Source organism: Serinus canaria, chromosome 28 (genome assembly GCF_022539315.1).
Source record: "Serinus canaria isolate serCan28SL12 chromosome 28, serCan2020, whole genome shotgun sequence".
Classification (NCBI taxonomy): domain Eukaryota; kingdom Metazoa; phylum Chordata; class Aves; order Passeriformes; family Fringillidae; genus Serinus; species Serinus canaria.
Genome location: NC_066341.1, coordinates 4,082,608 through 4,110,360, shown reverse-complemented (window position 1 = coordinate 4,110,360; position 27,753 = coordinate 4,082,608). Strand labels below are relative to the sequence as shown.

General features: G+C 53.7%; 1 protein-coding gene across 1 annotated transcript in view; it reads right to left on the bottom strand.

The window, feature by feature from the left end:
* Positions 1–569: 569 nt before the first annotated feature.
* Positions 570–27,753, bottom strand: part of ATP8B3 (ATPase phospholipid transporting 8B3) — a 28,783-nt gene continuing 1,599 nt past the window's right edge. The window contains exons 2-25 of the mRNA XM_050985945.1: positions 24,799–24,977; positions 24,318–24,379; positions 23,715–23,787; positions 23,557–23,627; positions 22,331–22,413; positions 20,902–21,060; positions 20,250–20,338; positions 19,540–19,733; positions 18,610–18,818; positions 16,300–16,334; positions 14,688–14,844; positions 13,866–14,054; positions 13,364–13,476; positions 11,956–12,120; positions 10,689–10,800; positions 10,364–10,439; positions 9,451–9,583; positions 8,759–9,026; positions 8,065–8,288; positions 6,435–6,518; positions 5,736–5,975; positions 5,401–5,539; positions 4,264–4,394; positions 570–2,560 (exon numbers count right to left, since the gene is read on the bottom strand). Of these exons, the coding sequence (XP_050841902.1) occupies positions 2,054–2,560; positions 4,264–4,394; positions 5,401–5,539; positions 5,736–5,975; positions 6,435–6,518; positions 8,065–8,288; positions 8,759–9,026; positions 9,451–9,583; positions 10,364–10,439; positions 10,689–10,800; positions 11,956–12,120; positions 13,364–13,476; positions 13,866–14,054; positions 14,688–14,844; positions 16,300–16,334; positions 18,610–18,818; positions 19,540–19,733; positions 20,250–20,338; positions 20,902–21,060; positions 22,331–22,413; positions 23,557–23,627; positions 23,715–23,787; positions 24,318–24,379; positions 24,799–24,977 (3,692 nt within the window). The 3' untranslated portion in view covers positions 570–2,053. The remainder of the gene's footprint in view (positions 2,561–4,263; positions 4,395–5,400; positions 5,540–5,735; positions 5,976–6,434; positions 6,519–8,064; positions 8,289–8,758; positions 9,027–9,450; positions 9,584–10,363; positions 10,440–10,688; positions 10,801–11,955; positions 12,121–13,363; positions 13,477–13,865; positions 14,055–14,687; positions 14,845–16,299; positions 16,335–18,609; positions 18,819–19,539; positions 19,734–20,249; positions 20,339–20,901; positions 21,061–22,330; positions 22,414–23,556; positions 23,628–23,714; positions 23,788–24,317; positions 24,380–24,798; positions 24,978–27,753) is intronic.

The window sequence follows — 27,753 nt, the reverse complement described above, 5'->3', positions numbered from 1 at the left end:
AGCAGGCAGAACTTCTCCACATCCCCCCCAGAAGTGCTTTTGGGACTTTGCAGAGCCTGTGAGCTTGACAGCTTGACAGTCCCAAGCTGTCCCCAAAGGTGGGGACAGCAGAGCTGGGGGAGTGGAGATGGGGCAGAGCACACAGAGGACATTGCCCCTTGTACAGGGACAGCAAAGGCAGGAGCTGGGAGTGCTGGGGAGGGACAAGGAGGCTGCAGGAGCCAGGCTGGTCTGGCTGGAGAAGAAAAACCAATCAATCAATCAATCAATCAATCAATCAATCATCCCTAGCTGCCTCTCCAGAAATTAGGAGATATTTTAAAGTTACTCTGCTCGAGTCTGAGCCACCTGGGCTGGTGGAGGTGACCCTGCCCATGGTAGAGGGTGGAGTGGGATGAGCTTTAAGGTCCCACAATGTGGGAAATAAGTTTGTGGAAAACAGTGTGCACCTGTATGCAAACCTTGAGATAAAAAATGCTGACTTAGAAATGCCATGGAATAGGACAGGCACTGTTAAGAGTAAAATAGAACTAGAAACAAGTTTCAAAAGACTAGACAGTTTAAAGAAATAGAACTATGAAAGATGCATTGTAATAAAACCCACGAAGAGTAATTTAGATTACTGGCTTTAAAGCATTTACAACATAGTGTTGCAAAAGCTGATAAACCAAGAAACACTTCCAATGTCTTGTAATGAAGAAATAATCAGCTTCTGATTGTCATAGCATAAATTATAACATCTGGATTGTCTCACTCTTCTCATGAGACTAAAAATAGAATAAAAGTTTTTAAAACATCTCTCAGTCACCCCATCTCTAAATCACAAAACCCATAATCCAACACCACCCAAACCACTCCAGGGACCTGACAGAAAAGCCACAGGATTGACCAGGCCTTGGTGGAGAGCACAAAACCAGGTTCTTCCTGCAGTCACTGCAGCTCAGTCCCCAGTGGGTGGGAACGAGCAAGGCTGAGGGGCTGCACCCCCCCAGGGCCCTGCTGCTTTCAATGGGGCAGTTAATTAATCTAGAGTTAATTAATGAGTCTGGGTCGGCAGCACTGCCTTTGTGGGCACAGCCTGGGCTGGGATGAGCCTCACACCAGAGGCTCCGAGGGCTGGGCAGAGCCAAGGGGGCTGGGCTGCCAGCCAGGGGGTCACAGGGCGAGGGCCAGCCTGGTGACAGCGGGCAGGGGACATGGTGGCAATGGTCAGCGAGCCTGGTGGCAGCAATCAGGGAGCCTGGTGGCAGTGGGCAGCTGGTGGCAGTGGGCAGCGAGCCTGGTGGCAGCAATCAGCGAGCCTGGTGGCAGAGGTCAGTGAGCCTTGTGGCAGTGGTCAGTGAGCCTGGTGGCAGCAATCAGCGAGCCTGGTGGCAGTGGTCAGTGAGCCTGGTGGCAGAGGTCAGTGAGCCTTGTGGCAGTGGTCAGTGAGCCTGGTGGCAGAGGTCAGTGAGCCTTGTGGCAGTGGTCAGTGAGCCTTCTGGCAGCAATCAGTGAGCCTGGTGGCAGAGGTCAGCGAGCCTGGTGGCAGAGGTCAGTGAGCCTTGTGGCAGAGGTCAGTGAGCCTGGTGGCAGCAATCAGGGAGCCTGGTGGCAGCAATCAGGGAGCCTGGTGGCAGTGGTCAGTGAGCCTGGTGGCAGCAATCAGGGAGCCTGGTGGCAGAGGTCAGCGAGCCTAGTGGCAGAGGTCAGCGAGCCTGGTGGCAGTGGTCAGCGAGCCTGGTGGCAGTGGTCAGTGAGCCTGGTGGCAGTGGTCAGTGAGCCTGGTGGCAGTGGTCAGTGAGCCTGGTGGCAGCAATCAGGGAGCCTGGTGGCAGCAATCAGGGAGCCTGGTGGCAGTGGTCAGCGAGCCTGGTGGCAGTGGTCAGTGGCTGTCCCAGCTGTACAGCTCTGCAAAGCCAGTGTGGGGGTCACGGTGCCACAGCAGGAGCCCCCCAGGCTGGGCCAGCCCCTCTGCAAAGCCACCAGATAGGATGGAAGGTGGCCCCTGGCAGGAGGGACCAGCCAGGTGTGCCCCTGCTGCTCCTGCTCCGGCCCCGCAGGCTGGGGACAGCTACACCGAGGGCACAGCTGGGGTGCCCTGGGGGCGCGGGGCACACAGGGCAGTGCCGGGGGTGGCCCTGGCACAAAGACTGTCCCCAACACACAGACTGTCCCCAGCACACAGACTGTCCCCAACACACAGACTGTCCCCAACATGCAGACTGTCCCCAACACACAGACTGTCCCCAGCACGCAGACTGTCCCTGTCACGCAGCCTGTCCCCAGCACGCAGACTGTCCCCAGCACACAGACTGTCCCTGACACACAGACTGTCCCCAACATGCAGACTGTCCCTGGCATGCAGACTGTCCCCAACACACAGACTGTCCCCAGCACGCAGACTGTCCCTGTCATGCAGCCTGTCCCCAGCACGCAGACTGTCCCCGCGGGTGATGAGGCCGGCGTAGCCCTCCTGGTGGGAGAAGGCGTAGCTGGAGCGGCGGAAGGAGCCGCGGGGGACGTGCGAGCGCAGCTCCACCGGGGGCTCCGGGTCCTGCCTGGCCCTCAGGTGGATCTTCTGCAAGAGATCAGGGAGATCAGGGCTGGGGACATCTCCCTGGAGAGCCCTCAGCCCAAGGGGGGACATGAAGGTGGGGATGCCTTGTGAGGGCTCACCTAGAACAGAGACTGGACAGAGCTAAAGAATAAAGCAGGGATTTATTAAAAGGCCTCCATGGACCCACCTTGGGCAGCACCAGAGCCCAGCCAGGGCTGCACCCAAGATGAACCAAAATGGTCCCAAAATGGACACCAGGTCACAGGGTCTCTCCCTGGGATCAGTTCTGCTCCATTTGCACCTTGCAGTTCATTGTCCCATTCCAGCCCCAGCCCATCCAGTCCCACCCTTGTTTTTCTCTCTCCAGCCCACGGGGTTTGTGCTCCTGGGCTGAGATTTGGATCATTTGTCCTTGGTGCCCAGCTGGAGCAGGAATTGTTTTGTCTCCCTGCTCTGTCACAGAGCTCACCATCCCATAATGTGAACCCAGACCCAAACACTAAAGCAGCACAGAGTCTGAAAAATAGAAAAGCTCCAACCTGAGGCATCAAAGGGAGCATAGGGGCACCTCCACCAGGCTTGGCTCCCAGCTCTATAATGACCTGATTTTCCATGTGGATGAGGAATGTGGGGATTATCCTGGGGATCTGCAAAGCTCATGGAGCTCTGGAGCACAGTGTCTCCCCCTGCTCCCACACGGGCTGTGGACAGCTCCCAGGCAAGTCCTCAGCCCAAGGTGGGACACATGGTAGGCCCAGGGACTTTTCTATTTTTCACACTCTGTGCTGTTTTAGTGGGTGGGTCTGGGTTCACATTATGGGATGGTGAGCTCTGTGCACAGAGCAGGGAGACAAAACAATTCCTGCTCCAGCTGGGCACCAAGGACAAATGATCCAAATCTCAGCCCAGGAGCACAAACCCCGTGGGCTGGAGAGAGAAAAACAAGGGTGGGACTGGATGGGCTGGGGCTGGAATGGGACAATGAACTGCAAGGTGCAAATGGAGCAGAACTGATCAAAGTGAGAGACCCTGTGACTGGTCATGCATTTTGTGGCCATTTTGGGTTTTATCTTGGGTGCAGCCCTGGCTGGACTCTTGTGCTGTCCAAGGTGGATCCACTGAGGCTTTTTAATAAATCTCTGCTTTATTCTTTAGCTCTGTCTGGCCTCAGTTCTAGCTCAGACTTCACAAGGCATGCCCACCAGGACAGGGTTTGGATCCCAGCTCCACCACGATCTCCTTTTCCATGATGGGATGGGGGATGTGGGCACTCTCCCAGGAGGCTGAAAAGCTCACAAAGCTCTGGAGCTCAATCTCAACCCCTGCTTCCACCTGGACTCTTTTGAAGGTACAACCCACAACCCCAGCAGGGGTGAGTTCCATCAAGGCTGGGATGGCACCAGGACCTGCACCAGACCCCAGACCCTCCTGGGGGCCCTGGAGGACAATTCCTCACTGCAATCCAAAGCAGACCCTCTCCAAGAGCTGGGTCAGATGGCTTGGCCCAGGCCCCCCAGCTGGGCCATGGAACAATTCTGGGAGAGGCCCCCGAAGTCAGAATTGGTGCCAGTGTCATGAAGGACCACCATGAGTAGGAGCCCCAAGGAGAGGTGACATGTCCCAGCACTACAGCCCAGGCTTCTCTGGGGAACCTCCCCCTGCCATCAACAATCCCAGACACTGGTGGGAAGCAGGACCTGCCCTCCAGTGCCCCCAGCCCTCACCTGCTGGGTGGTGGCTCTGCCCAGGATGGCACGGACGGCATGGACGGTGAGCGAGGGGAGGGTGTTGACCACCAGGGACAGCAGGACCACGAGCAGCACGTAGGGGTCGGTCAGGGCATTCCAGCTGGCATCTGTCAACACAGGTGAGATGTTTGGGTGGTGTTCCAGATTGCAAGGCAAGATGTATTCTATTACCTTCTGGATAGCAGTTGTCTTTTGTCAACTGGGCAGTTTTTCCTTATCTCTTCCACAATCACTCCTCCCTTGGGAGGGGACATCTGCTGATAACAGGCTGTTGAATGTCACTGCATGGCTGATAAGAGCTACAGCATCCCAGTGGGAGATGTGAGCCCAGAGGGAAGAGCCAGGCATTCCTTGTGAGCCCAGAGGGAGGAACCAAGCATTCCTTGTGAGCCCAGAGGGAGGAACCAAGCATTCCTTGTGAGCCCAGAGGGAGGAACCAAGCTCCTTATACCCAGATATAATCTGGAGGTTCTGGAACACCAGCACGGCTTCTGCACTGGATTTCCCAGAGGAGCAGCAGCTGCCTCTTCCCCTGGATCTCCAGAGGCAGAGTGCACCCTTCTCCAGGATCCCTGCTCCAGCAGAACCAGCCCTGGCACTGCAGGAGGGCTGAGCCACAATTCCAGTGGCACTGCTGCCAGCCCCCTGACCCACAGGGTGTCAGGCTGTGCTCTGGCTCTGGCAGTGTTTTGGTTGTTTCCTGCATTGTTTATTTTATCTTTTTATTTTCTTCCCTATTAAAGAACTGTTATTTCCTGCTCCCATATTTTTTGTCTGAGAGTCCCTTAATTTAAAATTTATATCAATTCAGAGGCATGGGGAGGGTTTACATTCTCCATTTCAGGGAAGGCTTCTGCCTTCCTTAGCAGACACCTGGCTTTCCAAACTGGGACAGTAGGGAAGGTGGAGAGGCAACAGGGAACAAGTGCTGGGGGCTCTAAAGAGGAGATGGCACCTAAACTGGAGTTAGAAGTCAAGGCAGCAGTTCAAGAAGTGGCAGCAAGGAGATGATCTGCAGGGTGGGAAACAGCTCCTAACACCGAGGCCAGGGAAGGGAAGGGCCCCCAGGGCACCTCACCTGGGAAGACCCAGGGGGTCCCCAGGACACCTCACCTGGGAAGCGGAAGATGGCAGGGGCTATCCTGTAGGCATCAACAGTTTGGGTCAGGAAGGAGAAGAGGCAGAAGAGGAGCAGGCTGGCTGTGACCATCAGGAAGGACAGCACTGTCCAGTACTGAGTGTCCAGGACAATCTGTGGGGATAGAGCAGAGCACACAGTCTCACAAGGGCCGTGGTGACCCTCTTCCATTCAGCTGCTTTGTCTAAATCCCTCCTCCATCCCAGGGAGACCATCCCCCAGCCATAAAGCCTCTGGAGACAGTGCCAAAACCCAGGGACCCTGGAGATCTGCTGTGGGGAGGGATGAGCAAGAGCAGATCAGTGCTCACCTCCACCAGCACTGACAGCAACGCTGACAGGGCCACTGTGACAGAGAAGGACTCATAGTCACCCATGACCTTGGTGCCAACGTGGTCCTCAAAGGCCCAGAGTGTGATGTAGAAGCTGATGAGGGAGGTGCCCACCCCGTGCAGGAGGGTGACACCAAAAACACGGTAATTGAAGAGCTCATCCTGCTGCCCGACCACGTAGAGCTCAGGGAACTCCAGGCTCTTCTTGGCACTCACATCCTGCTGGGAGAGCATCCCAGAGGGGATGCAGGGATTGGAGAGGGAGGGAATCCCAGAGGAGATGCAGGGATTGGGGGAGGGAGGGAGGGAGGGAATCCCAGAGGGGATGCAGGGACTGGGGCAGGGAGGGAATCCCAGAGGGGATGCAGGGATTGGGGGAGGGAGGGAATCCCAGAGGGGATGCAGGGATTGGGGGAGGGAGGGAGGGAATCCCAGAGGGGATGCAGGGACTGAGGGAACAGGATAGGGCTGCCCCACCCCACACACCCTCTGGGAGAGCTGCAGAGGGTCCCTCTGCCCAGTGGCTCTGGGGGGACTGAGGGTGAGCTCCAAATGCCCACCGAGCTGCCAATGCCCTGTGCTGGCACAAAGGGCTGTGGAGATGGGGGCAATGACTGCCAGGCTGGCTCCCAGCTGCCGAGGGTGGCCCAGGGCTGGGTGAGCCCAGGGTAGCCGTACCTGCTCCAAAAGGCCCACGGACAGCACGGGGTAGGCAGTGTAGAAAATATTGTAGAGTGCGAGGAACCAGCCCTCATACAGAGGCTAGAAGGGAACAGGGAGAAGCTGTGAGCTTGGAGGTGCTTTGGAAAGACTCACAAAGGATGTCCAGGCCCCAGGACACTCAGATCCAAGCACAGAAATCCCTTTGGACTTGCCCCATCCCCTGCATCAGCCCCACATTGTCTGTAGGGTCATACTGCAGACAGGGATGGGGCTGGAGCTCCACGTGTTGCTGGTCAGGTCACACCTGATGATGACCCTTGGGATCAAAACTCCCATTTTGGAGGAAAGCAGCTTAATGCACACTGCAACCTGCATCTGTCCAGGACTGAACTGCAGCTCACAAGTGGGGAAGAGGTTTTACAGCGAGTTCTGCGAGCTGGAGAGAAGTTCGATATGAGGATCCATGTTTCCTCCTGAAAGAATTTCCTACCAAGGTCATTGACATAGAAACCAAGAAAGAAAGAAGGATAAATAAGAGCAACCTGCAAGTGTCTACTCCAACAAGCACTTTGTTGGTCTTTCCTGACCAATGAGTGAAGTCTAAACCTATGAGTCTTGTAAGAAGGTATAAAAAGCATGCATGCTATAATAAAAAAGGGTGTGAAACCTTCTGAAAATGGAGACAAATGTATTGTCTCTGTCTCAACTACAACACACAAGGAGATCCTGAGTTTCTCCAGGGTGCCTTCCCAATCCAGCCAGGTGAAAAGCAGATAACCAGTGCAGATAACCCGTTGTGCCTCAGTCAGAATTTGGACATGGCAAGGGAGAAAAGGGGACCAAGGTGGTGATGTGGACACGTGTCCTCCAGGCAGCCCCAGGCATGATTCCTGCAGGGGATCCTGAGCAGGGGGGTCGTAAGTCTGGAGCAGAGACCTCCACAGGATGGATGTGACCCCTTGTCCTAGGGTGACGTTATGATGTTTGTATCCCCATTCGTGTGTTCTGTTGATGCTGGATATTGTGTTCTGTGCCTTCAAGGCTGGCTCTGAAGAGTGAAAGTTTTGTTTTGTTTTGTTTTGTTTTGTTTGTTTTGTTTTGTTATCAGCCGCTCCCCCACGGCTGGTGGGACACAGAGACAGGGCAGTACACAGTGCTGCTTTGGCTTTTTGCTTTGCTCTTGCTCCTGCTTTGCTCCTGCTTTGCTCCTGCTTTTTGCTCCTGCTCATCAGTCAGTTTAGCCAAGCAGTCCGAATTTTTCCCTGGACTGTTTTTCCTTTCCCTTTTTCAGAACCACCCAAACCTGCTCTGGACTGGGCCCTGGGAACACCGAGAGTTTGCACCTTGTGGCTGCAGCAGCTGCCCCAGTGCCAGAGGGACTGATAACAGCGACCACCCCAGAGAGACTTTCTGGATTTGTCATCTTTTTCAGAGCAGTGACAGAGTGGTGTCACCCAGTACTGTTCATTGTGTGTGCTGGGGGTGCTGTGCCTGTTAAATAAACAGGTTCTTTCCACCTCTCTCCGAGGAATCCTTCCTGAATTGGTTGGGAGGAGGGGCTGTGTGGGTTTGCTTTCTGCAGGGGCCCCATTTGGAGGTTTTCTCCCACATTTGCCCTAAACCAGGACACCCCTGCGCCCCTCACCTGGGCCGTGAATCCGCTGTGGAAAGCAAACCACACCTGGGCCAGGAGGCCAGCGAAGGTCTTGTAGAAGAAGTAGCGGAGGAACTTGCAGATGCGCAGGTAGTTCCAGCGGCCGTGCACCAGGAGCAGGCGCTGCAGGAAGGAGAACTGGGCCAGGGCGTAGTCACTGCACTGCACGGCCTGCAGCCCCTCCAGCCCGCTGATGCCCACCCCGATGTCCGCGGCTGCGGGTGGCAAACGCACGCAGGGAGGGTTGGGGGCAGCTGGGGCTTGATGTCCCCACGGGTTGTCCCCAGGAATGTGGATCCAGGAGTGACAGATAAAGGGAATAAGCCCCCTCTATGCCATGCCCTGGATATTCCAGGTGTGGTGTGAGAGTACAGCCCCGTCTCAGGGCTGCTGGGGGGGCAGGGATGGCTCTGCCAGTTGCCCATGTTGGGCTTTGAAGGTTCATCAAAGTTCATCCCAGGTGACAAAAGCACGTGGGCCACCCTGCACTTGTCTTGGGCTGGTCCCTGCCCTGTGCCTCTCGCTCCCCTCCCAGCACAGCAATGCGGGGAACAGCTTTGGGGCTTCCCCTCCCAGTTCCTCACCCCAAAGGGGAGGGTGAGGTGGTGGAGATGACAAATGGGGCACCACCATCACCAGTGGGACACCCCAACAGAGCCCCAACCTCCCCCTGCCCAAGGCTCACTTTTGATCATGTTGACATCGTTGGCCCCGTCCCCGATGGCCAAGGTGACAGCCTTCTTGTGCTTCTTCACCAGCTGCACCACCAGGGCTTTCTGCTTGGGGGTCACCCTGCAGCAGATCACGGCCTGGCAGCTGGTGGCCAGGTCCACAAAGGCCTTCTCCACCAGAGCCCCCTGGTCCTGCGAAGCCTCAGCCCCACCACAGCACAGCCACTGCCACGGCCACCCCTTCTTCTCCTTCAGCACCTCTCCCGTGTGCAGGATTTTGTCCTTGGGGGAAAGCACACATGGCTGGGACCTCACCCAGAGCCCTCAGAGCCCTCAGAGCCCTCAGCACTGCTCCTAAATGCCCCAAAAGAGCAACCCTGGTTTTCTCCAAGGTTATCAAGTGGGTGCTGTGCTCATGAGCCCAGGATGTCCCAGTGTGACCACGAGAGCTTGTGATCCCCACCCAGCCCGTGTCACCCCAGAGCACTGGGCAGCTTTGGCCAAAGCCCCCCAACACCAAAGCTCAGTGCAAGGTTGTTCTCCTCCCCACCCTTCACTCCCCAGCCCCAAATGGGCTTTCCCCACCTTTTGGGCAGGAGTAGCACCAAGTCCTGCCCATGCTGGTGCCACCCAGGACTCTGATACCACCAGGGCAGGAACAACCGTCAGGCAGGGAGCAGGGAACAGCATCCAGGTGCCGCCTTACCAGGAAGTCCCCGCTGATGATGATGGCTCTCTTGTGGCACAGAGTCTCTGGCCGCTGCTGGGAGAGGCTGCACGGGGCGTCCCCCTGGCCACTGAGGTTGTTGTTGCTCTCCCAGTAAGCCTGGAGGATCTCACTGTGGGAGGGAGGGGGGTTGGACATGAGCTGGGGACACTGGGAATGCTGGTGAGCCTTGGTCATCTCAAAGCTAGTGTGTCACAGACATGTTTTACGAAAAATCCTTTCCTTAGGATTTCTTCTCCTGAGAAGCTGAGAGGCCTCAGGAGCAAAATGTAAACAATGATTATCTGCTGCTGTGGGATGCAACAGGTGCATCTGGAACTGGTCTCATCTGGTTGTTTCTAATTAATGGCCAATCCCAGTCCAGCTGTCTCAGACTCTCTGGTCAGACACAAGATGTGATTCCATTCTCTGCTTTCTTTTCAAGCCTCCTGATGAAATCCTTTCTTCTATTCTTTTAGTATAGTTTTAATATAATATATATCATAAAATAATAAATCAGCCTTCTGAAACATGGAGTCAACATTCTGGTCTCTTCTCTCGTCCTGAGACTCCTGCGAACACTGCCACACTAGGGAGATGGGGCTGTGGTGGGAACAGGAGGAACAAAGAGGAGGTTCACTCATATCAGAAATCAGCCTGGTTCAGAGGCTGGAGAGAAGCTTAAACCCTTTCTGGGCAAAGCCTGCCAAGGAAGAGCGTGGGGTGGGAGAAGAAACAGGTGGGGAGGCCTGGAAAAGCACCAGATGAAGACCATGGACATCCAGGCTGGCACAGGGCAGGAGAAGCTCCTCTGGCTGAGCCAAGCTCTGCCCACCCTGCCCCAGCTCCTCTGCCCGAGGGTGTCCCCAGCAGGGACAGCAATGTCCTGAGCCAGGAGGGGACGGCTCCTCACCTGACCTCCCTCTCCCCCAGGATCTCCATGTCGTCTGTCAGCAGCCTGCAGGCGTAGCCGATGTTCATCGCGGTCTCTGCAACACCCAGCTCTCAGGGGTGCATGGTGCTGCCCCCAGCCCAGGGCAGCCCCCAGCCCTTGGCTCCAAGAGCCTTGGTGGGCAGCAGCTCCTTCCCCCGCCTCAGTTTCCCCTGGCAGGTGGGATGTGCTGCAAAGGGAGCAGCAGGAGCAGTTCCTGCCCACTCCCTGCGGCCCTTCTCCTCTCCGGTCCTGGTCAGGGGAGAAGCTGAAATGTGTTGGGGGGTCTGGGGGTGCCTCCACTGACCTTGTTTGTCTCCTGTCAGCACCCACACTTTGATGTTGCTCAGTTTCAGCAGCTGGATGGTCTCAGGGACCCCGTCTTGCAGCTTGTCCTCGATGGCTGTGGCCCCGAGCAGCTGCAGGGGGTGACTGGGTGTCATGGCATGGGGCAGGACGCAGAGGTGGGAATCACCCCTGCACCCAGCCAGCAGCCCTTGCTGGGGTGACACAACCTGACACCTACAGCCTGACACAAAGTCACCCCTCGGGGACAACCCCACCTGTCCTGGCCCTGGGGAATGGGTGTTGGGTTGGACTCTTCAGCTCCTCACTCTGGAGAGCCAGACCCCCCTGCTTGCCCTCTGGGGCACAGAGAGCTCCTCCTCACCCCAGCCCCGTCCTGTCACTGACATGTTTTCTGAAAATACCTTTGCCAGGATTTTTCTCCTGAGAAGCTGAGAAACCTCAGAAATGAAATACAAACAGTAATTACCTGCTGCCGTGGAACGTGGCAATACATCTTTGATTGGTCTCATGTAAATTGTTTTTACTTGATGACCAATCATGGTCCAGCTGTGACAAAGCTGTGAGCAGTCACAGGTTTTTAATATTCTTTCCTTTCTAACCTTCTGATGAAATCCTTTCTCTCTATTTCTTTTAGTATAATTTTAGTATAATATTTTTATATAATATATTGTAATATAATGTAATGTAATATGATATATGATATGATATAATGTAATGTAATATGATATGATATATGTAATATAATGTAGATATAAGATAATATGATATAATAGATATGATATAATAGTGTAATATATATCATATAAGGATAATATAATATAATATAATATAAGATAATGATAATATAATATAATATCAATATGAATATAAGATAATATAATATAATAATATAATATAATCATAATATAATATACATATATCTAAGTAATGTAATATAATGTAATATAATGTAATATGATATAATTATAATATAATTATAATATAATGTAATACAATATTGTAATGTAGTATAATGTGATATGATATATGATATAATAGATTATGATATGATATAATATAATTAGAATAGAATAGAATAGAATAGAATAGAATAGAATAGAATTAGAATAGAATAGAATAGAATAATGTCATATCATCATATCATGTCATGTCATATCATACAATATCATATCATAAAATAATAACTTAACCTTCTGAAACATAAAATCAAAATCCTCCTCTCCTCCCTGGTCCCGGGGACCCTCAAACACCGCCGCAGGTCCCACCTGCAGGTTCTGCTCCATCTCCTCGTAGAGGCTGTCCAGCTCGCGGGCGCGGTCCCGCAGCAGCGCCGCGGCCGCGCGGTGCCTCCGGCTCCAGGCGCGGAACTCGGGCTCGCTCACCGCCCTGCTGGCTAGGCACAGCGTGCGCAGCGTCTGCTCCGCGAAGCGCTGCAGGGAGCACACATCAGCGCACCTCCGACAGCACGTGTGACAAAGCTACCCTTTGTCCCCTCGGAAGGGAAAGAGGCCCTCAAGTTTCTCTCCTCGATTAGGTGAAAAAGACACCTCATAGGCCTGGGGGGCTTCACCTCAGACTTAAGGACAGCCAACGGGACAGGAGCTAAAAAGTCCTGCCTGAGCAATTAACTAGAAAAGGAAGAGAACAAAGAACCTCTTGCACCTGGCTCGGTTTTTCTCTGTTTGTTATTTTGCCTTTTATTAAATCTTTTTGTTTCCAACACTGCCACAGAAGCCTTCCTGCTGATTTTTATGCTTCCAAGGGCAGCTGAGCTGTCTTGGGTGTGTTGTAGACCTCCGAGAGCTTATTAGACCTGGCTCGAGGAGGCTCCTATAACATCCTCCCTCCCCAGGAGATTGTGGGAAATTATATGAAAAGTAGAAAGTAAGGACAAATAGAACAATGCTCTGTGTGTTAACACTTGGCTAGAATAACTCCCTAAGCTGCAGAAAAGTTTATCTAGCGAGATGTTAGGGAGTTCTAAGTTTAATCATGGAGCTCTGTGCATTGTGTTTGAAGGCTTACAAGCAGGTATTGCATTCAAAATAAGCCAGCATTGTTTAAACCAAAGGTCCGTGTGCTTGTAGTGGTTGGGTGGAACTATGTCAATATGGTTTTGCCTTGTGGGATTGGTCAAAAAACTTTTAAAGTGAGTTGTAACATTGAGTTCTTCATCTGCTGCTGGGGATGTGAGCTGCTGGCATCTTCCCATTGTCATAACCATGTATTGACAGTGATGCTGGGAAATACAACAGCTTGAGATGCGTTCCTTATCAATCCTGTCCTGTTTGTGACTTGTACATAGACCCCAGCTGGCAACAGAGAGGGCCAGGGAACTCTCACAGGACCAGAGCATCACCCCAGGCCAGCCATGGGCAGAGCCAGAGACACTCCAGGACCTGGGCATCTCCCTCCAGGCTCTGGCTCCCTTCCCCCACCCTCCAGCATCCCCAAGAGCATCCCTGGATGCAGCTGCTCCATGCAGAACACCAAAGGTGGAATCCATTCCCCCTTACCCCCTGTCCCACATGCAGGTGAGGCTCCTAGAGCAGAAGGCAGAACCCCAATCCCTATGGCAGAGGGAGGAAGAGCAGCCGGGCACAGAGTGCAGGACAGCCAGCCCAAAGCCAGCAGGAGGCAGAGCAGTGCTGTCCCCCGGGGGGTGGCACTCACATCCAGAGCCCTCTCGGTGAGCGTCTCCCGGGGCCCTCGGCTCCGCAGCCTCTCCAGGATGACGGTGTCGGCACCCTTCGTGTAGAGCCGGATGCTGCCCTGGGGGTCTCGCACTGCCAGGGAGGGGAGGACACCTTAGGGCCCCTCAGAGACGGCTCCCATTCACTGCTGTCCCTGCCCGCTGGCCGTGCTGGCCCCAGAGGGCTCGCTGGTGCTATTCCACCTGGGGCCATGGGAAGCACGGGAGTATCCCCAGGTCTGCACCACCACGGGGCAGATTCAGGGACTGTCACCTCCTCACACACCCCTCTGAGCCCTGGATTTCCTTCCTCTCTCTTGGCTGCTCAAACCCTTCTCGGCTGCCTTGACCGGGGTGAGCAAATCCACAGGGATGGAGGATGACCCTCAGGAGCCAGCTGTGGCCACCTGCAGCCAAGCCAGTGCCATCCCTTGGGGGCTGAGCACAGAAGGGACCTGGGACAGCCCAGCCCAGCCCACTCACCCAGGACAGACATCCTCTTGCGGTCACTGTTGAAGTCCAGCATGGCCAGCAGCTCGTAGGTCCTGGTCCTGCCCAGCTCCCTGATGGTGATGGAGTCCTGAGTCCGGGCCAGGAAGACGTAGCCCAAGTTCCTGGCTGCCATCACCAGCGCTTCCTCATCTGGGGAGGCTGCCTGGTAAACCAGCTGGTCTGCAGGAGAGGAGGAGGAGGATCACACACAGAGACTCCCAGCACACCCCACTGGGACAGCTGCAGTGCCCCGTTCTTGCCCAGCTGTGACACCCTGAGCCTGAGCTGGCAGGCTGGGGGAACCCAGTCCTGCTTGTCTGATCTGGAGAGGGACTGGGGACAAGGCCTGGAGGGACAGGACCCAGGGAATGGTTCCCACTGCCAGAGGGCAGGGCTGGATGGGATCTTGAGCAGGAATTGTTCCCTGGCAGGGTGGGCAGGCCCTGGCACAGGATGCCCAGAGCAGCTGGGGCTGCCCCTGGATCCCTGGCAGTGCCCAAGGCCAGGCTGGATGGGGCTGGGAGCAGCCTGGGACAGTGGGAGGTGTCCCTGCCATGGCAGGAGTGGCACTGGATGGGCTTTGAGGTCCCTCCCAACCCAAATCACTCTGGGATTCTATGATCCCAGATAGGATTATCCCCCTTATGCTTCTGTTCCCACCCATGAGCCTCTAAAACTCCCCCAAACACAAATCCATGGCACAGGGACAGTGGCAGAGCCACCCACGGGCTCTCTCACCCCACAGCTGAGCTTCACTGGGTGCTGCCAAACCCCACCATGGCCCCAGAGCCCCGAGGGGCAGCTCAAACCCACCGCCCCTGTCCTCCACCATGACGGTGTGGCAGAGGGCCAGCAGCCTCAGGAACTCCCTCAGCACCGGGTCATTGTCCCTCTGGGCGGCTTCCAGCAGCGTCACATCGCAAACACCCGACTCCTGCTCCCCAGCGTGCTCCCAGCTCAGCCCCGAGCCCTGCAGGAGGCACAGGCAGCATGCAGGAACCCAGTGGGACTGAGCACAGGGCTCTGTGTCCCCAGGAGCACCAGGATGTGACACAATGGCACTCTGGGGTGTCCTTCTGTCTTCAGTTGGAAATGGGGGTGTGTGCCATTCCTATCCGTGGAGCAGTTCTCCTCTGTTCACTGGGCAGTTTTCTTTGTCTCTCCCACAGCCAACCCTCCCTCCAGGAGATCTCTGCTGTCCATGGCCACTGAGTGTCCCTGCAGGGCTGATCAAATTCCACCATCCCATGGGAGATGCTCCGCCCAGGAGAGGAGCCAAGCATTCCTACCTGGATCCAATCTGCCCTGGGAACAGCCCAGCAGCCTTTGCCCACTGCATTCCCAGAGGAGCAGCTTTCTGCTGCCCTGCATTCCCAGAGGGAGAGCAGGCCCATCTCCAGCAGCCCTGGAGCTGCAGAGGAAAACTCCCCCCTTGTGCAGGATCCCTGCTCCAGCAGAACCACAGCTGGCACTGCAGGAGGGCTGAGCCCCCCTGGGATGGGACTGTGCCACCACCCTGAGCCACCCTGGGATGGGACTGTGCCACCACCCTGAGCCCCCTGGGATGGGACTGTGCCACCACCCTGAGCCACCCTGGGATGGGACTGTGCCACCACCCTGAGCCCCCTGGCATGGGACTGTGCCACCACCCTCAGCCCCCCTGGGATGGGACTGTGCCACCACCCTGAGCCCCCTGGGATGGGACTGTGCCACCACCCTGAGCCCCCTGGGATGGGACTGTGCCACCACCCTGAGCCCCCCTGGCATGGGACTGTGCCACCACCCTGAGCCCCCCTGGGATGGGACTGTGCCACCACCCTGAGCCACCCTGGCATGGGACTGTGCCACCACCCTGAGCCCCCCTGGGATGGGACTGTGCCACCACCCTGACACACAGGGGACAGGGCCTGCTCTCACCCTTTCAGTGGTTTGTGGCTTTTGTTTTGTTTGTTTATACTGTTGCATTTGTATTTTAGCTTTCCTACTAAAAAACTGTTATTGTATTGCCATATCTTTGCCTGAGAGCTCCTTAATTTCAAAATTATAATAACTCAGAGGGAGGGGGTTTACATTTTCCATTTCAGAGGAGGCTCCTGCCTTCCTGAGCACACACTTGTCTGTTCACACCCAGACACCTTCTGAGGTGTCCCTCCCCTCCCTGCCAGTGTGAGACCCCCAGGGCACAGACCCAGGGGGGCACAGACCCAGGGGCTGAGCCCAGCTCTGTGCTGCCTGTGCCAAGGGGGTGAGTGTAAAGCAGCTGGGAGTGAAAACACCCTAAAAATCAGAACTGCATCCTTTTATAACCTCAGTTCCCCTGTCCTGAATGCTGGGAGCCAGCTGAGCTCCTCAGCACCAGGCTGTCCCTGCTGGCACCAGTGGCACCAGTGGCAGCCCCATGGCACGTGGGAGGGGGGTTACTCACCTGTGGCTCTTTGTTCTCATGGCCTGTGCCTGAACCTGCCAAAATAAAAATAATCCCATTAATAGAGAGCTGGCAGGGGGTTGGAGCAGCTTCTCTGGAGGAACTCCTGCTCCTGCTGGCCAAAAAACCAGTAAAAAGGCACCAGTAAAAAGTTCATCATTTGCTCAGTGTGAAACTCCTCTGAGATAGCCAGGCCTTGCTTTTTTGGCTTTTTGTTCAGATTTTCACCATTATTTTAATGTTAAAAATTCAGGTCTGCCTTCAGCTTCATTTCCTGGGAGATTCTGCATTTGGCCAAAGCCTGCTGGGATGAGGGATGCTGCTCCACAGGGGTGGGATGTGCTCCACCAGGCAGGGAAAATTTGGTTTATTCCTGCCTAAAAGCTTTGCCAGGGTTTTTTGGCCTTCCTTTTGCTTTTATCACTGTCCATTTGTCTCAAGCACATGATCTTTGTCTCAGGAAAACGGCTTCATGCTAGAGCTTGGGCCTGCCCTGCTCATTAAATGTCACTAATTAGGCATCATGATGGCTCCCAAAGCAAGCCAAGAGCTGGAGCAAGTACAGCAATGGGAAGAGGAACGACTTGGCAATTTTCAAGGCATTATGGGGAAAACTGAGCAGAATCATTAAAAATAATGAATTTTTAAATGTACAAAAAAAATTTAAAAACCCAAAAACACAAATAAAATTAAAAAAATAAAAAAGCAAAGAGCAATGACATATACTGACTCCAACTGAACAACTTAAGGGCAATGATAATTTTGTAATAAAATTAAAGAATAAAATTCCACAAATACAAAAAAATTTAATCTACAACCTTAAAAAAATTATTATAAAAATAAAATACACAAATATTAAATAAAAAATAATGAGCTTATATTTCTATAATTATACGTTAAAAATACCTTAAAATAATAAAAACTATATTATTAAAATTATAAACATTTATAATACAAAAATATAATTATATAAAATAAACTAAAACTAAAATATAAACTGAAATGAAGTAAAAATCAAATAAACTTAAACTAAAAACTAACTAAAATTAAAACTAAAAATTATATTAAAAACATATATATATAAATATACAAGAAAAATCCATTAAGCAAAAATATCCACAATACAATAAAATTAAATAAATATAATAAATTTAAAAAAACAAACCTCTAACAACTACCTATTAAATTTTAAAAATATATATTTTCTTATGAAAAAAAACTTGTAACTACTTTAAACTATAACCAACTACTTCTTTAAAATCTCATAACCTCTAAAGCTAATATTTATCTAAGAAATAAATCATTCTTAACCCAACAATATCCCATTCCTTTATTAAAAACAACAACAATTGTCTTAGGCTGGAAGATGTTAGTGGGGCTGTGTGTGTTCTATTCCCATCTGTCAGAGCTGGGCAGTTCTCTCCTGTCCATTGGGCAGTTTTTTCTTTGTCTCTCCCACAGCCAACCCTCCCTCCAGGAGATCTCTGCTGTCCATGGCCACTGAGTGTCCCTGCAGGGCTGATCAAATTCCACCATCCCATGGGGAGATGCTCGGCCCAGGGGAGGAGCCAAGCATTCCTACCTGGATCCAATCTGCCCTGGGAACAGCCCAGCAGCCTTTGCCCACTGCATTCCCAGAGGAGCAGCTTTCTGCTGCCCTGCATTCCCAGAGGGAGAGCAGGCCCATCTCCAGCAGCCCTGGAGCTGCAGAGGAAAACTCCCCCCTTGTGCAGGATCCCTGCTCCAGCAGAGCCACAGCTGGCACTGCAGGAGGGCTGAGCCCCCCTGGGATGGGACTGTGCCACCACCCTGAGCCCCCCTGGGATGGGACTGTGCCACCACCCTGAGCCCCCCTGGCATGGGACTGTGCCACCCTGGGATGGCACTGTGCCACCACCCTGACACACAGGGGCTCAGCTCCTGCTCTCACTCTGGCAGTGGTTTGTGGTTTTTGTTTTGTTTGTTTGCATTGTTGCATTTGTATTTTTAATTTTCCTACTAAAGAACTGGTATTCCTGCTCCCATATCTTTGCCTGAGAGCTCTTTAATTTCAAAATTATAGTAACTCAGAGGGAGGGAGTTTACATTTTCCATTTCAGGGGAGGCTCCTGCCTTCCTGAGCACACACCTGTCTGTTCACACCCAGACATTAATAAATGCTGCACCTGCAAAGCCCCAAATCCACGAGGGATGAGGACAAAGAGAATTCCTACCAACACCAATTCCCCTGTCCCACGCACTCAGGAGGGGTGGAAAGAACCAGCTCCAGGTTCATCTGAGCCCCTGCAAACCAATCCCAGCCCCAGTTACCATAGATGGTCCCGTTGATACAGCATTTCTTGAAGCTCATGATGTTCTGGGTCAGGGTGCCCGTCTTGTCCGAGAAGATATACTGGATCTGGCCCAGCTGGTCGCTGAGGCTGGTGCTCCTGGCCTCAGCTGGGATGTCCTTGGCACCATAATACATCCCCAGATCCCAGTTAATGAAACAGCTGTTCACCAGGTAGATGAATTCAAACCTAGGGAGTTCAGCAGGAGAAAGCAGGGAGAAGGAGGTGATGTTCCTCACAGCCCAGGGTGCTGGGGACCTGAGACAGGAAGGAGAGGCAGGGGGACATCCCCACCGTGATCCTACTGCTCTGGCCTTGGGGGAGGCCAGAGGGTCTTCATCACCCACTAGGTCCTCTCTGGAATTGTGGCCCTTCCTGACCAAATTCACAGATCTGGAGGTCCAGTGAAGGGCCCAAAATTTTGAAAACAGCTTTTTCCAACATAAATTGTCATTTATTGTCAATTAGCTGCACAGAGCTGCTGTGCTCTTCTCCCCATCCCTGCTGCTGTCCATAGGAAGCCCAGGAGTATCTCAGATCATGCATCCAAGGAGCTGCACCTTCCTCAGAGCCATCCTCAGCCTGCCCAAGATTCCCAATCTCCCATCCAGCCCTGCCCTCTGGCAGTGGAAGCCATTCCCTGTGTCCTGTCCCTCCATCCCTCATCAGGGATGCTCAGGGCTCACATCCCTGGTCTGCTTTTGCCCTGGGAAGATCTCAAAGCACACCCTTGGTGTCTGTAGGACACATCCCCCCTCCACACTTCCCCTCTCCCGGCTGGGAGCACCTGGGAATGGCCTGGGCCCCACCTGGACCTTCCTTTTGGGGCTGTGACCCACGTTCCAGGTGAGGGGTGAGGGCAGGGGGTGGGTGCTGGGCCCTGGTCCCCACCAAGCTCCATGGTCCTTACGTTATGTACATGGACATGGGGATGATGATGCTCAGGAGGATGGTGAAGCCCCAGAAGTTGAGGAAGGCCTGGTGGGCAGGGCTCGTGTGCTGGTAGAGGGCAGCCAGGTAGCTGTGCTTCTCCTGGAACGTCCTGGCCCAGAACCCAGAGGCCACAGCGAGGCCCAGGGACGTCACCAACAGCAGCAGGAAGATCTGGGGTGGGACACCAGCATGAGAAGGTCCCAAGATGAGAAAGCCCCAAGATCACAGAGCCCACCAGAATCTTCTCTAGAAGGATTCAGGGAGAGCTCAGAGCCCCTGGCAGGGCCTGAAGGGGCTCCAGGAGAGCTGGAGAGGGACTGGGGACAAGGCCTGGAGGGACAGGAGGGCAGGGCTGGATGGGATCTTGGGCAGGAATTGTTCCCTGGCAGGGTGGGCAGGCCCTGGCACAGGGTGCCCAGAGCAGCTGTGGAGTGTCCAAGGCCAGGCTGGATGGCGCTTGGAGTAACCTGAAGGTGTCCCTGCCATGGCAGGAGTGGCACTGGGTGAGCTTTAAGGTCCCTCCCAACCCAAACCATTCTGGGATTCTCTGAACATGTTAAAATCAGGATATTTTGGGCCAAATATTGCAAGATGAAGAAAAGCAGCACCATCCAAGCAAGAGGCCTCTCATGAGGAGCCCTGTGAGCCACTCCAGGAGCAGGGCAGAGGTGCTGGCCCCACACCCACCACGATCACCAGCCGGTCCATCAGGTGGTCCAGCTTGGTTTTCTTCCTCTTGATCTTCCCAGAGTTCCTCATGATTTTGGAATCAAACCCTGGGCAGGAAACATTTCCAAAGTAAAAATGCAAGTCCCCAGAGGGTTCACCTGCATGTCAGAGAGGCTGCTTCCCTCCATGGTGACACCTGCCCTCCCCTGAGGAGACCCTCCCTCCATCAGTGTCCATGGAGCCGAGGTCACAGGCTCCAAAATCTGATGCTCCCAGCAGCTCTCATCCTCCCTCTCCCCACAGCCCCCCACAGCCTGAGCTGGGCTGGATCTGGGGTCAGTGGAAGTGCCCAAGGCCAGGAGCAGCCTGGGACAGTGGAAGGTGTCCCTGCCATGGCAGGGGTGGCACTGGATGGGCTTTCAGGTCCCTCCCAACCCAAAGCAGTCTGGCATTCTCTGAACACGTTCAACCCAAGACATCTTGGACCTAACATTGCTGCAGCTGGGGCTAACCCGGGATGAGGAGAGGTTAGGTACCACCCCACCTCCCACCAGGACACACCCTGGCAGCTCCTCCACCTTGTGCCGCTGCTGGAGCGGCTCGGGCAGCTCCACCCCCCGTGCTGCCGGGGCATTCCTGCCCTCCCGGCCGGGCAGGCAGGGACACTCGCCTGCGTAGAGCACCAGGCCGTAGCAGAGCGCGGTGTTGCGGAGGCGGCAGCCCCGCAGCAGGATCCGGTCTCCATCCAGGGCGTGGCTGCGGCCCCGCCAGCGCAGCGTGCCCGTGAAGGTGTGCATGCGGCTGTTGGGCTCCTCGCACCTCACCCGCCCTGCCAAGGCAAGGGCACGGCCAGGGAGAACCTTCCTTCCCTCTCAGCCCCGTGAGTGCCCCCCTGAGAGGGGGGCTGGATGTGAGAAACTGATTTGTAACGGTAAAAATGCAGGTTATTGGTGTTGAAATGCACTAGTGCACTTGGGAAAGTGCATATATACGTGTATATATAGCCTATAAAATTATTAGCAGTGTTGTGTGGCAGTGGCTAACAGGCTGAAGAAGTTATAAAGTATTATAAAATGAAAAATTATAGAAATGAATATGTAAAAAAGATAAAATCATTAATGTAAAAATTATTAATAAATGTAATAATTTAAAATAAAGTAATATTTTAATAATTAATTCATTTAATTAATTATATTTTGTATTTCTTTTAATAATTTCATAAATTATTAATATAATAATAATGTAAATATGTAAAAATGAAAAATATAAAATGAACAATTATAAAAATGAAAATGTAAAAAAGAGACAATTATTAATGTAAAAATTATTAATAAATGTAATAATTTAAAAATTACTATTTTAATAATTAGTTCATTTAATTTAATATTTTGGATTTAATTTAATAAAGTATTAATAAAATATAATGTAAAGATGTAAAATGAAAATTATAAAATGAAAAATTATAAAAATGTATGATTTTTTCTAAATTTATAAAGTATTATAACCAAGAAATAAATTGGCTTCTGGTGGAATGCCATAGAGTTTTACACCTCTTACGTCTCACCCTTCACTGAGGCTGATAATTGAATAAAATCTTTTCAAACACCTTTCAGTTACCCCATCTCTGTAAAAAGCTGAGAATAATCCAGCCCTCGGGGCCTCCTGGGGAGATCCAGGTTTGTCAGGGCAGCTCTGGGTGGGATTTGGATGGCTCAGGTTATGGCTCAGGGAGGTGTGGGAGGTTGGGCAGGGCAGGACCTCACTGGAGAAGGTACCAACACAATCCCCTTCACCCCCAAGGCCTTGGAGAGGGGAGTTCTGCCCCTGTGGAGGGGCTGGGCTCAGGTCTGGGCACCAAGAGCTTGGTTCCAGCAGGAAAATCAAGATCCAAGGCAGGGGCAAGGTGCCCAACCCTGCTGGATCCATCACAGACGTGTTGGAAGTGCCTCCCCACGAGGCCTTTGGCTGCCTCTTGCAGGACTGATGGGGAGCAGAGAATTCCAGGGCTGGGTCCATCCCATCCCATCCCATCCCATCCCATCCCATCCCATCCCATCCCAGTGGGATTGGCCACGTCCTCCCCCAGCCAGCAGACTCACCATCAAAGGCAGCCATGCTCTCCTCGCTCTGCAGCTCCTGGTGGGTGACCAGAAGGGCCTGTCTGAACTTCAAGTTGGTTTCCCTGTGAGCAGGAGCCAGGGAAAGGAAAATAAAACAACCCTGTGGGGTGACAGAGCTGTTCATCCTCCTGTCAGGCCCACGGGACAGAGACAGCCATTAATTATCAGCTAATTACACAAGTGGTGGCAGTGACATGCCAGAGAGGGACTGGCATGCCACACGTGCAGGAAGAGCCCTGGCCCAGGGACCCTGTCCTTAAATCATCCTGCACAGGGAGGATGGGCTGGGAGGGAGCTGGTGGGGCACGGAGACAGCGGCCTTGGGTGCCAGGTGCTCTGCAGAACCCTCAGCAGAGCCTCTGGACTCTCACTTCCCAAATTTGTGGGTTAAATCTGCATTCCTGGGGTGTCTGCAGGTTTGGGTTTTGGAGGATCTCCCACATCCTGTGGTTCCCACTGAACCCTCCCAGTGCTGGGGGGTTCCCAAGACCAGGGTCTCAGGCCCTGTCCCCCTGAGACCTTGGGGTTTGAGTTTTCTGTTCTTCTTTGGTGAGCAGCTTTTAGCTTTGTATGAAGGATAAATATAGGATATATAGGAGATATATATAGATATAAATCTCTATGTGTATAGATATCCTATATCCTTTATCTATCCTATATATATATATATATCTCCTATATCCTATATATATATCCTATACCCATCCTATATATATCCAATATATATATATCATATATATCTCCTCTATATATCCTTTATATATCCTGGATATAGGATTTATACTGGGATCTTTTCACAGGCTGGTGAGGACAAAACAATCCTGTTCCAGCTGGACTCAAGGACAATCCCCCCAAACTTCAGGCCCAAAACACAAACAACGTGAAAAGAGAAGGGTGGGCAGGCAAGCAAGGAGGATGAAACTTCATCATTTGAAGTTGTTAATTGGACAGTTAACTCCTCTATGCAAATGGACTAAAACTTATACAAATGTGAGACCTCGTGGCCAAGCCCTTTTTGGTTCCATCTTGGAGCCATCCGGGCAGAGCCAGGGCTGTGGCTGTGGCACTGCAGTAAATATCCACTTTATTCCTCTGAACTCTGTCCAGCCTCTGTTGCAGCTCCTCAAGGCATCACCCCCGTGCCAGAGGGGTCCCTGTCCCTGTCCCTGTCCCTGTCCCTGTCCCTGTCCCTGTGCTGTCCTCACCCATCAATGTCAGCGGTCTCCACGTAGCACAGGCTGCTGGGCTCGGAGCTGCACAGCAGGAGCAGGTCAGCCTTGAGGAGCAGAGAAGGAGAGAGCAGCTGGATGAGCCCCTGGTCCCCTCTGTCCCCAGGGCACAGCCAGCTCTGGCTACCCCTCACCGGCACGACGCTGTCCTTGCGCAGCCGCACGATGTCCCCGACGCAGATGTGGCGCCACTCCCGCCAGCAGAACCTGTGGGGGCATCCAGGGGACAGCTCTGTGTCCCTGCAGGGCAGTGGGACTGGGGGCTGGGGGTGTGTCAGCCCGTGCCTGTCCCCAATTCCTGCAGGATTTGGGTCTCTCGGTTCTTGTGCCACCTCCAGAGGGCTGAGCACCGAGGGTGGCACAGGAGCCATGTGTCACATCCATGTCCCCGTCCCCACAGGTGACAGGGGCTCCCAGCACCCTGAGCACAGCTGGGAAAAGCCCCTCTTTCCCTGGAGCAGTGCTGGGCAGGGACACAGCCCCATGGCTTTGATGTGATGGCCTGGAGGAATTCTGTGCCAAGGAAATCCTCCCCCAGCACATCTCAACAAACTGAGGCATTTTCAAACATGCTGCCCATGCCTGGGGCAGCACCAATCCCACGGGAGGAGCTGTGGCACGTTTTGGGAGGTGATGGGGGCTTGCAGAGCCTGGGACAGTGCCACCAAAGCCCTCCTCAGCTGCTCAGTGGGATCACAGGTGCTCTGGATGTGGCAAACACAGGCAGAGCCCCTCACCTCCTCCCAGCCAGGATCTCACAGGGCCTGCTGTTGATGTTCCTGTCACTGCGGTGACGGCCCTGCACAGGACAGACAGACAGACCAAGGCATGGCAGTGGGCAATGCCAGGCTGTGGTGTCCCACCCAAACACCCCCTGATGTCACCACCTCCCTCCTCAGCCCAGAGCTGTATTCTGAGCCGTGGGAAGGTTTGTTCTGGTGAATAAAGGGGCTGAATTCCCCCCAGGTGTTTCTGGGGACCCACCTGGCACTCCAGCCCGTGGTCAAGGTGTTAAAGGTGACAGGAATGAGGGTTTGGACCCCAAGGGAAGCAGCCAGGGTGTGACATGTTTCCCAAGGGAAAAAAAACCCCGTGTGGATGTGGTGGAGCAGGGGATCCCCCAGGAGTGAGGGGTGGCAGCAGCCCCTGAGCCCCTCAGCCCAGTTGACAGCACAGGGCCCCTCCCTGCCCACGTCCCCAGAGCCACCCCCCACTCACAATGTCATCGATGAGGTCTCGCAGCCCCCGGATGATGAGGAGGCAGCTCAGGGGGAAGAGCAGAGTGTACCAGGGCAGCGTGGAGATCTCAGGGAACGTCTGGAGAAGGAGGATTTTACAGCACTGACACAGCTCCTGTCCCACCCTGGGGCACTTGAGGTGACTGAGTGACTCCCTGGCTGGCAGGAATCCATCTCAGGATCACCAAATCAACATCTCTGCCACAGACACCTCCTTTGCTGGGTTTTCACCTCTTTCTGAGGTGTGAAATGCTCCAGGGTCTCTGACTTTGGAGGGATGAATTTCTGTTTTGGTGTGGTCAATCTGAGCTTCACCTCCATGTGAACCAAACCCATTTTAGAGAATGGAGGAAAGATTTGAGTTGGGAGGGACCTCAAAGCCCACCCAGTGCCACCCCTGCCATGGCAGGGACACCTCCCACTGTCCCAGGCTGCTCCCAGCCCTGTCCAGCCTGGCCTTGGGCACTGCCAGGGATCCAGGGGCAGCCCCAGCTGCTCTGGGCACCCTGGGCCAGGGCCTGCCCACCCTGCCAGGGAACAATTCCTCATTCCCAAGATCCCATCCAGCCCTGCCCTCTGGCAGTGGGAGCCATTCCCTGGCTCCTGTCCCTCCAGGCCTTGTCCCCAGTCCCTCTCCAGCTCTCCTGGAGCCCCTTCAGGCCCTGCCAGGGGCTCTGAGCTCTCCCTGGAGCCTTCTCTTGTCCAGGGGAGCACCCCCAGCTCTGCCAGCCTGGCTCCAGAGGGGCTTCAGGGTTAGAAGTTAAATTAAGACACAGCAGGGAAAGGAGAAAGAGAAAGAGAAGAAAACGGAAAGAAGAAATCAAAAATTTGGAGAAGAGAAATAAAACCAGAAGAGGGGGTCCCAGCTGGAGGCCTGGAGCATCTCCGTGGCTTCCTCTGGCCTGGCTCCAGCAGCTCCATGTCCTCCTGAAGTTGGGAGGCTTTAATTTAAATTAACCACACTGAACATGGATTAAACCCCTCTGAAAGCTCCTGAAAGATGCTGAACACCACAGAAAAGCTCCTGGGGAACCTTTCAGCCCGGATTCCCTGCCCTGAGCTGCAGAGAGCCCTGCGTGGGCAGAGCCCTGGCACACACCTGTTGTGTTGGGATTTAAGGGTTTACCTCGGGTCCCTCCCTGACAATTCCCTCCCAGGTGTGTCACTCACCTCTCCTTTCCCCTCCCAGCACTGTCTGTCAGTCCTGGCATTCCAGAAGGGCATCAGTGACTGGCAGATCCAAAGGATGCCCTCTACCCCCGGGGGCACTGGGCCATCCAGGTGTCCTCTGTCCCTTGAGACCTCCCCTCCTGTCCCTGGCTGGTGGCTCCCTGTCCCTTCCCTGCCCTCTCCCAGGGGTTAAAAGGAGCAGCACCCACGGGCTCAGGAGTTCTGCTGGAGCTGGGGCTGGGTTCAGAGGCTGTGGGCCAGAACAAAGCTCTGGACCCAAACCCTCCATCAGAACCGACTCCTTTCCTTCCCCATTGCCCTAAAGCTTCTCCACAGAGGGAAACCTGAGGAGCAGTGTTGGAGCCCAGGAAATTCCTCTGGCTGCCCTGGAGGACTCGAGACCCTGACAGGGGCCTTGGAGACCTTGGCACAGAGCCCAAGACCCCTGTGACTTTGATCTTGACCCATGGACAAAACAATTACCAATCTTTTTATGAAGAATTACAAGTCAAGAAAATTTAAGTGGAATAATAGTTAGTTTGTCACAGGGTGAAAAATCAAATTTTGGGGTTTTTAGAATGGGGGTTCAGGGGGCAAGATGGAGGAATCTGGGTGTGTCCAGCCTTTCTCCTCCTTCTTGGCCTCCATCTTCTGCTGTGATGGTGACACTTTTGGATGGGTTTAGAGTAGAAGCTGACTGTCTAACAGAGGTGACAGATATTGGGAAGTTATGGTACATAATGTACACATAGTTTTTAGTATAAAAGATAAGGATGGGCAGTGTGCCTCAACCCGACCTGCCAGACAGACCTCGGAGAAAGAATGTTATAGATAAGAAACACTAAACAACCTTGAGAAGGAGAACAGAAGAATCCTGACTCCTTCTTCAATGGCCAGGCTGGGAGAAAGAAGCTTCTACATATCTGAGAGTCACTGTGACCAGCAGAGATTGTGAGAGAGCGGCCCCTCCATGGGAGGAAGCTCCATCCCAACACCACCAGAGCTCCTGCATGCCCAGACTCATCCCACGTGCCCAGCTGGAGCCCCCAGCCAGCCAAAAGTGTCTGTGGGGTGAAACACCACCCACCCATGGCCAAAAGTGTCTGTGGGGTGAAACACCACCCAGCCATGGCCAAAAGTGTCCCTGGGGTGAAACACCACCCAGCCATGGCCAAAAGTGTCTGTGGGGTGAAACACCACCACCCAGCCATGGCCAAAAGGTCTGTGGGTGAAACCACCCAGCCATGGCCAAGGTCTGGGGTGAAACACCACCAGCCTGGCCAAAAGTGTCTGTGGGGAACACCACAGTGCCACTGTTTGGTTCAGCAGCAGGGCCAGACAAGCCAAGGCACGTCCCCAGTGCAATATGGGAATTATTACCAATAGAGCCAGACAGGACGTCTGGCCCTGCTGCTGAACCAAACAGTGGCACTGTGGTGTTTCACCCCACAGACACTTTTGGCCATGGGTGGGTGGTGTTTCACCCCAGGGACACTTTTGGCCATGGCTGGGTGGTGTTTCACCCCACAGACACTTTTGGCCATGGCTCTGTGGTGTTTCACCCCAGGGACACTTTTGGCTGGCTGGGTGCTCCAGCTGGGCACGTGGGGACAAGTCCAGGACTGCAGGAGCTCAGGTGGTGCTGGGATGGAGCTTCCCCCCATCACAGGGTCTGCTCCTCAGGTTTTCCCTCTGTGGAGAAGCTTTAGGGCCATGGGGAAGGGAAGGAGTCGGTTCTGATGGAGGTTTGGGTCCAGAGCTTGTT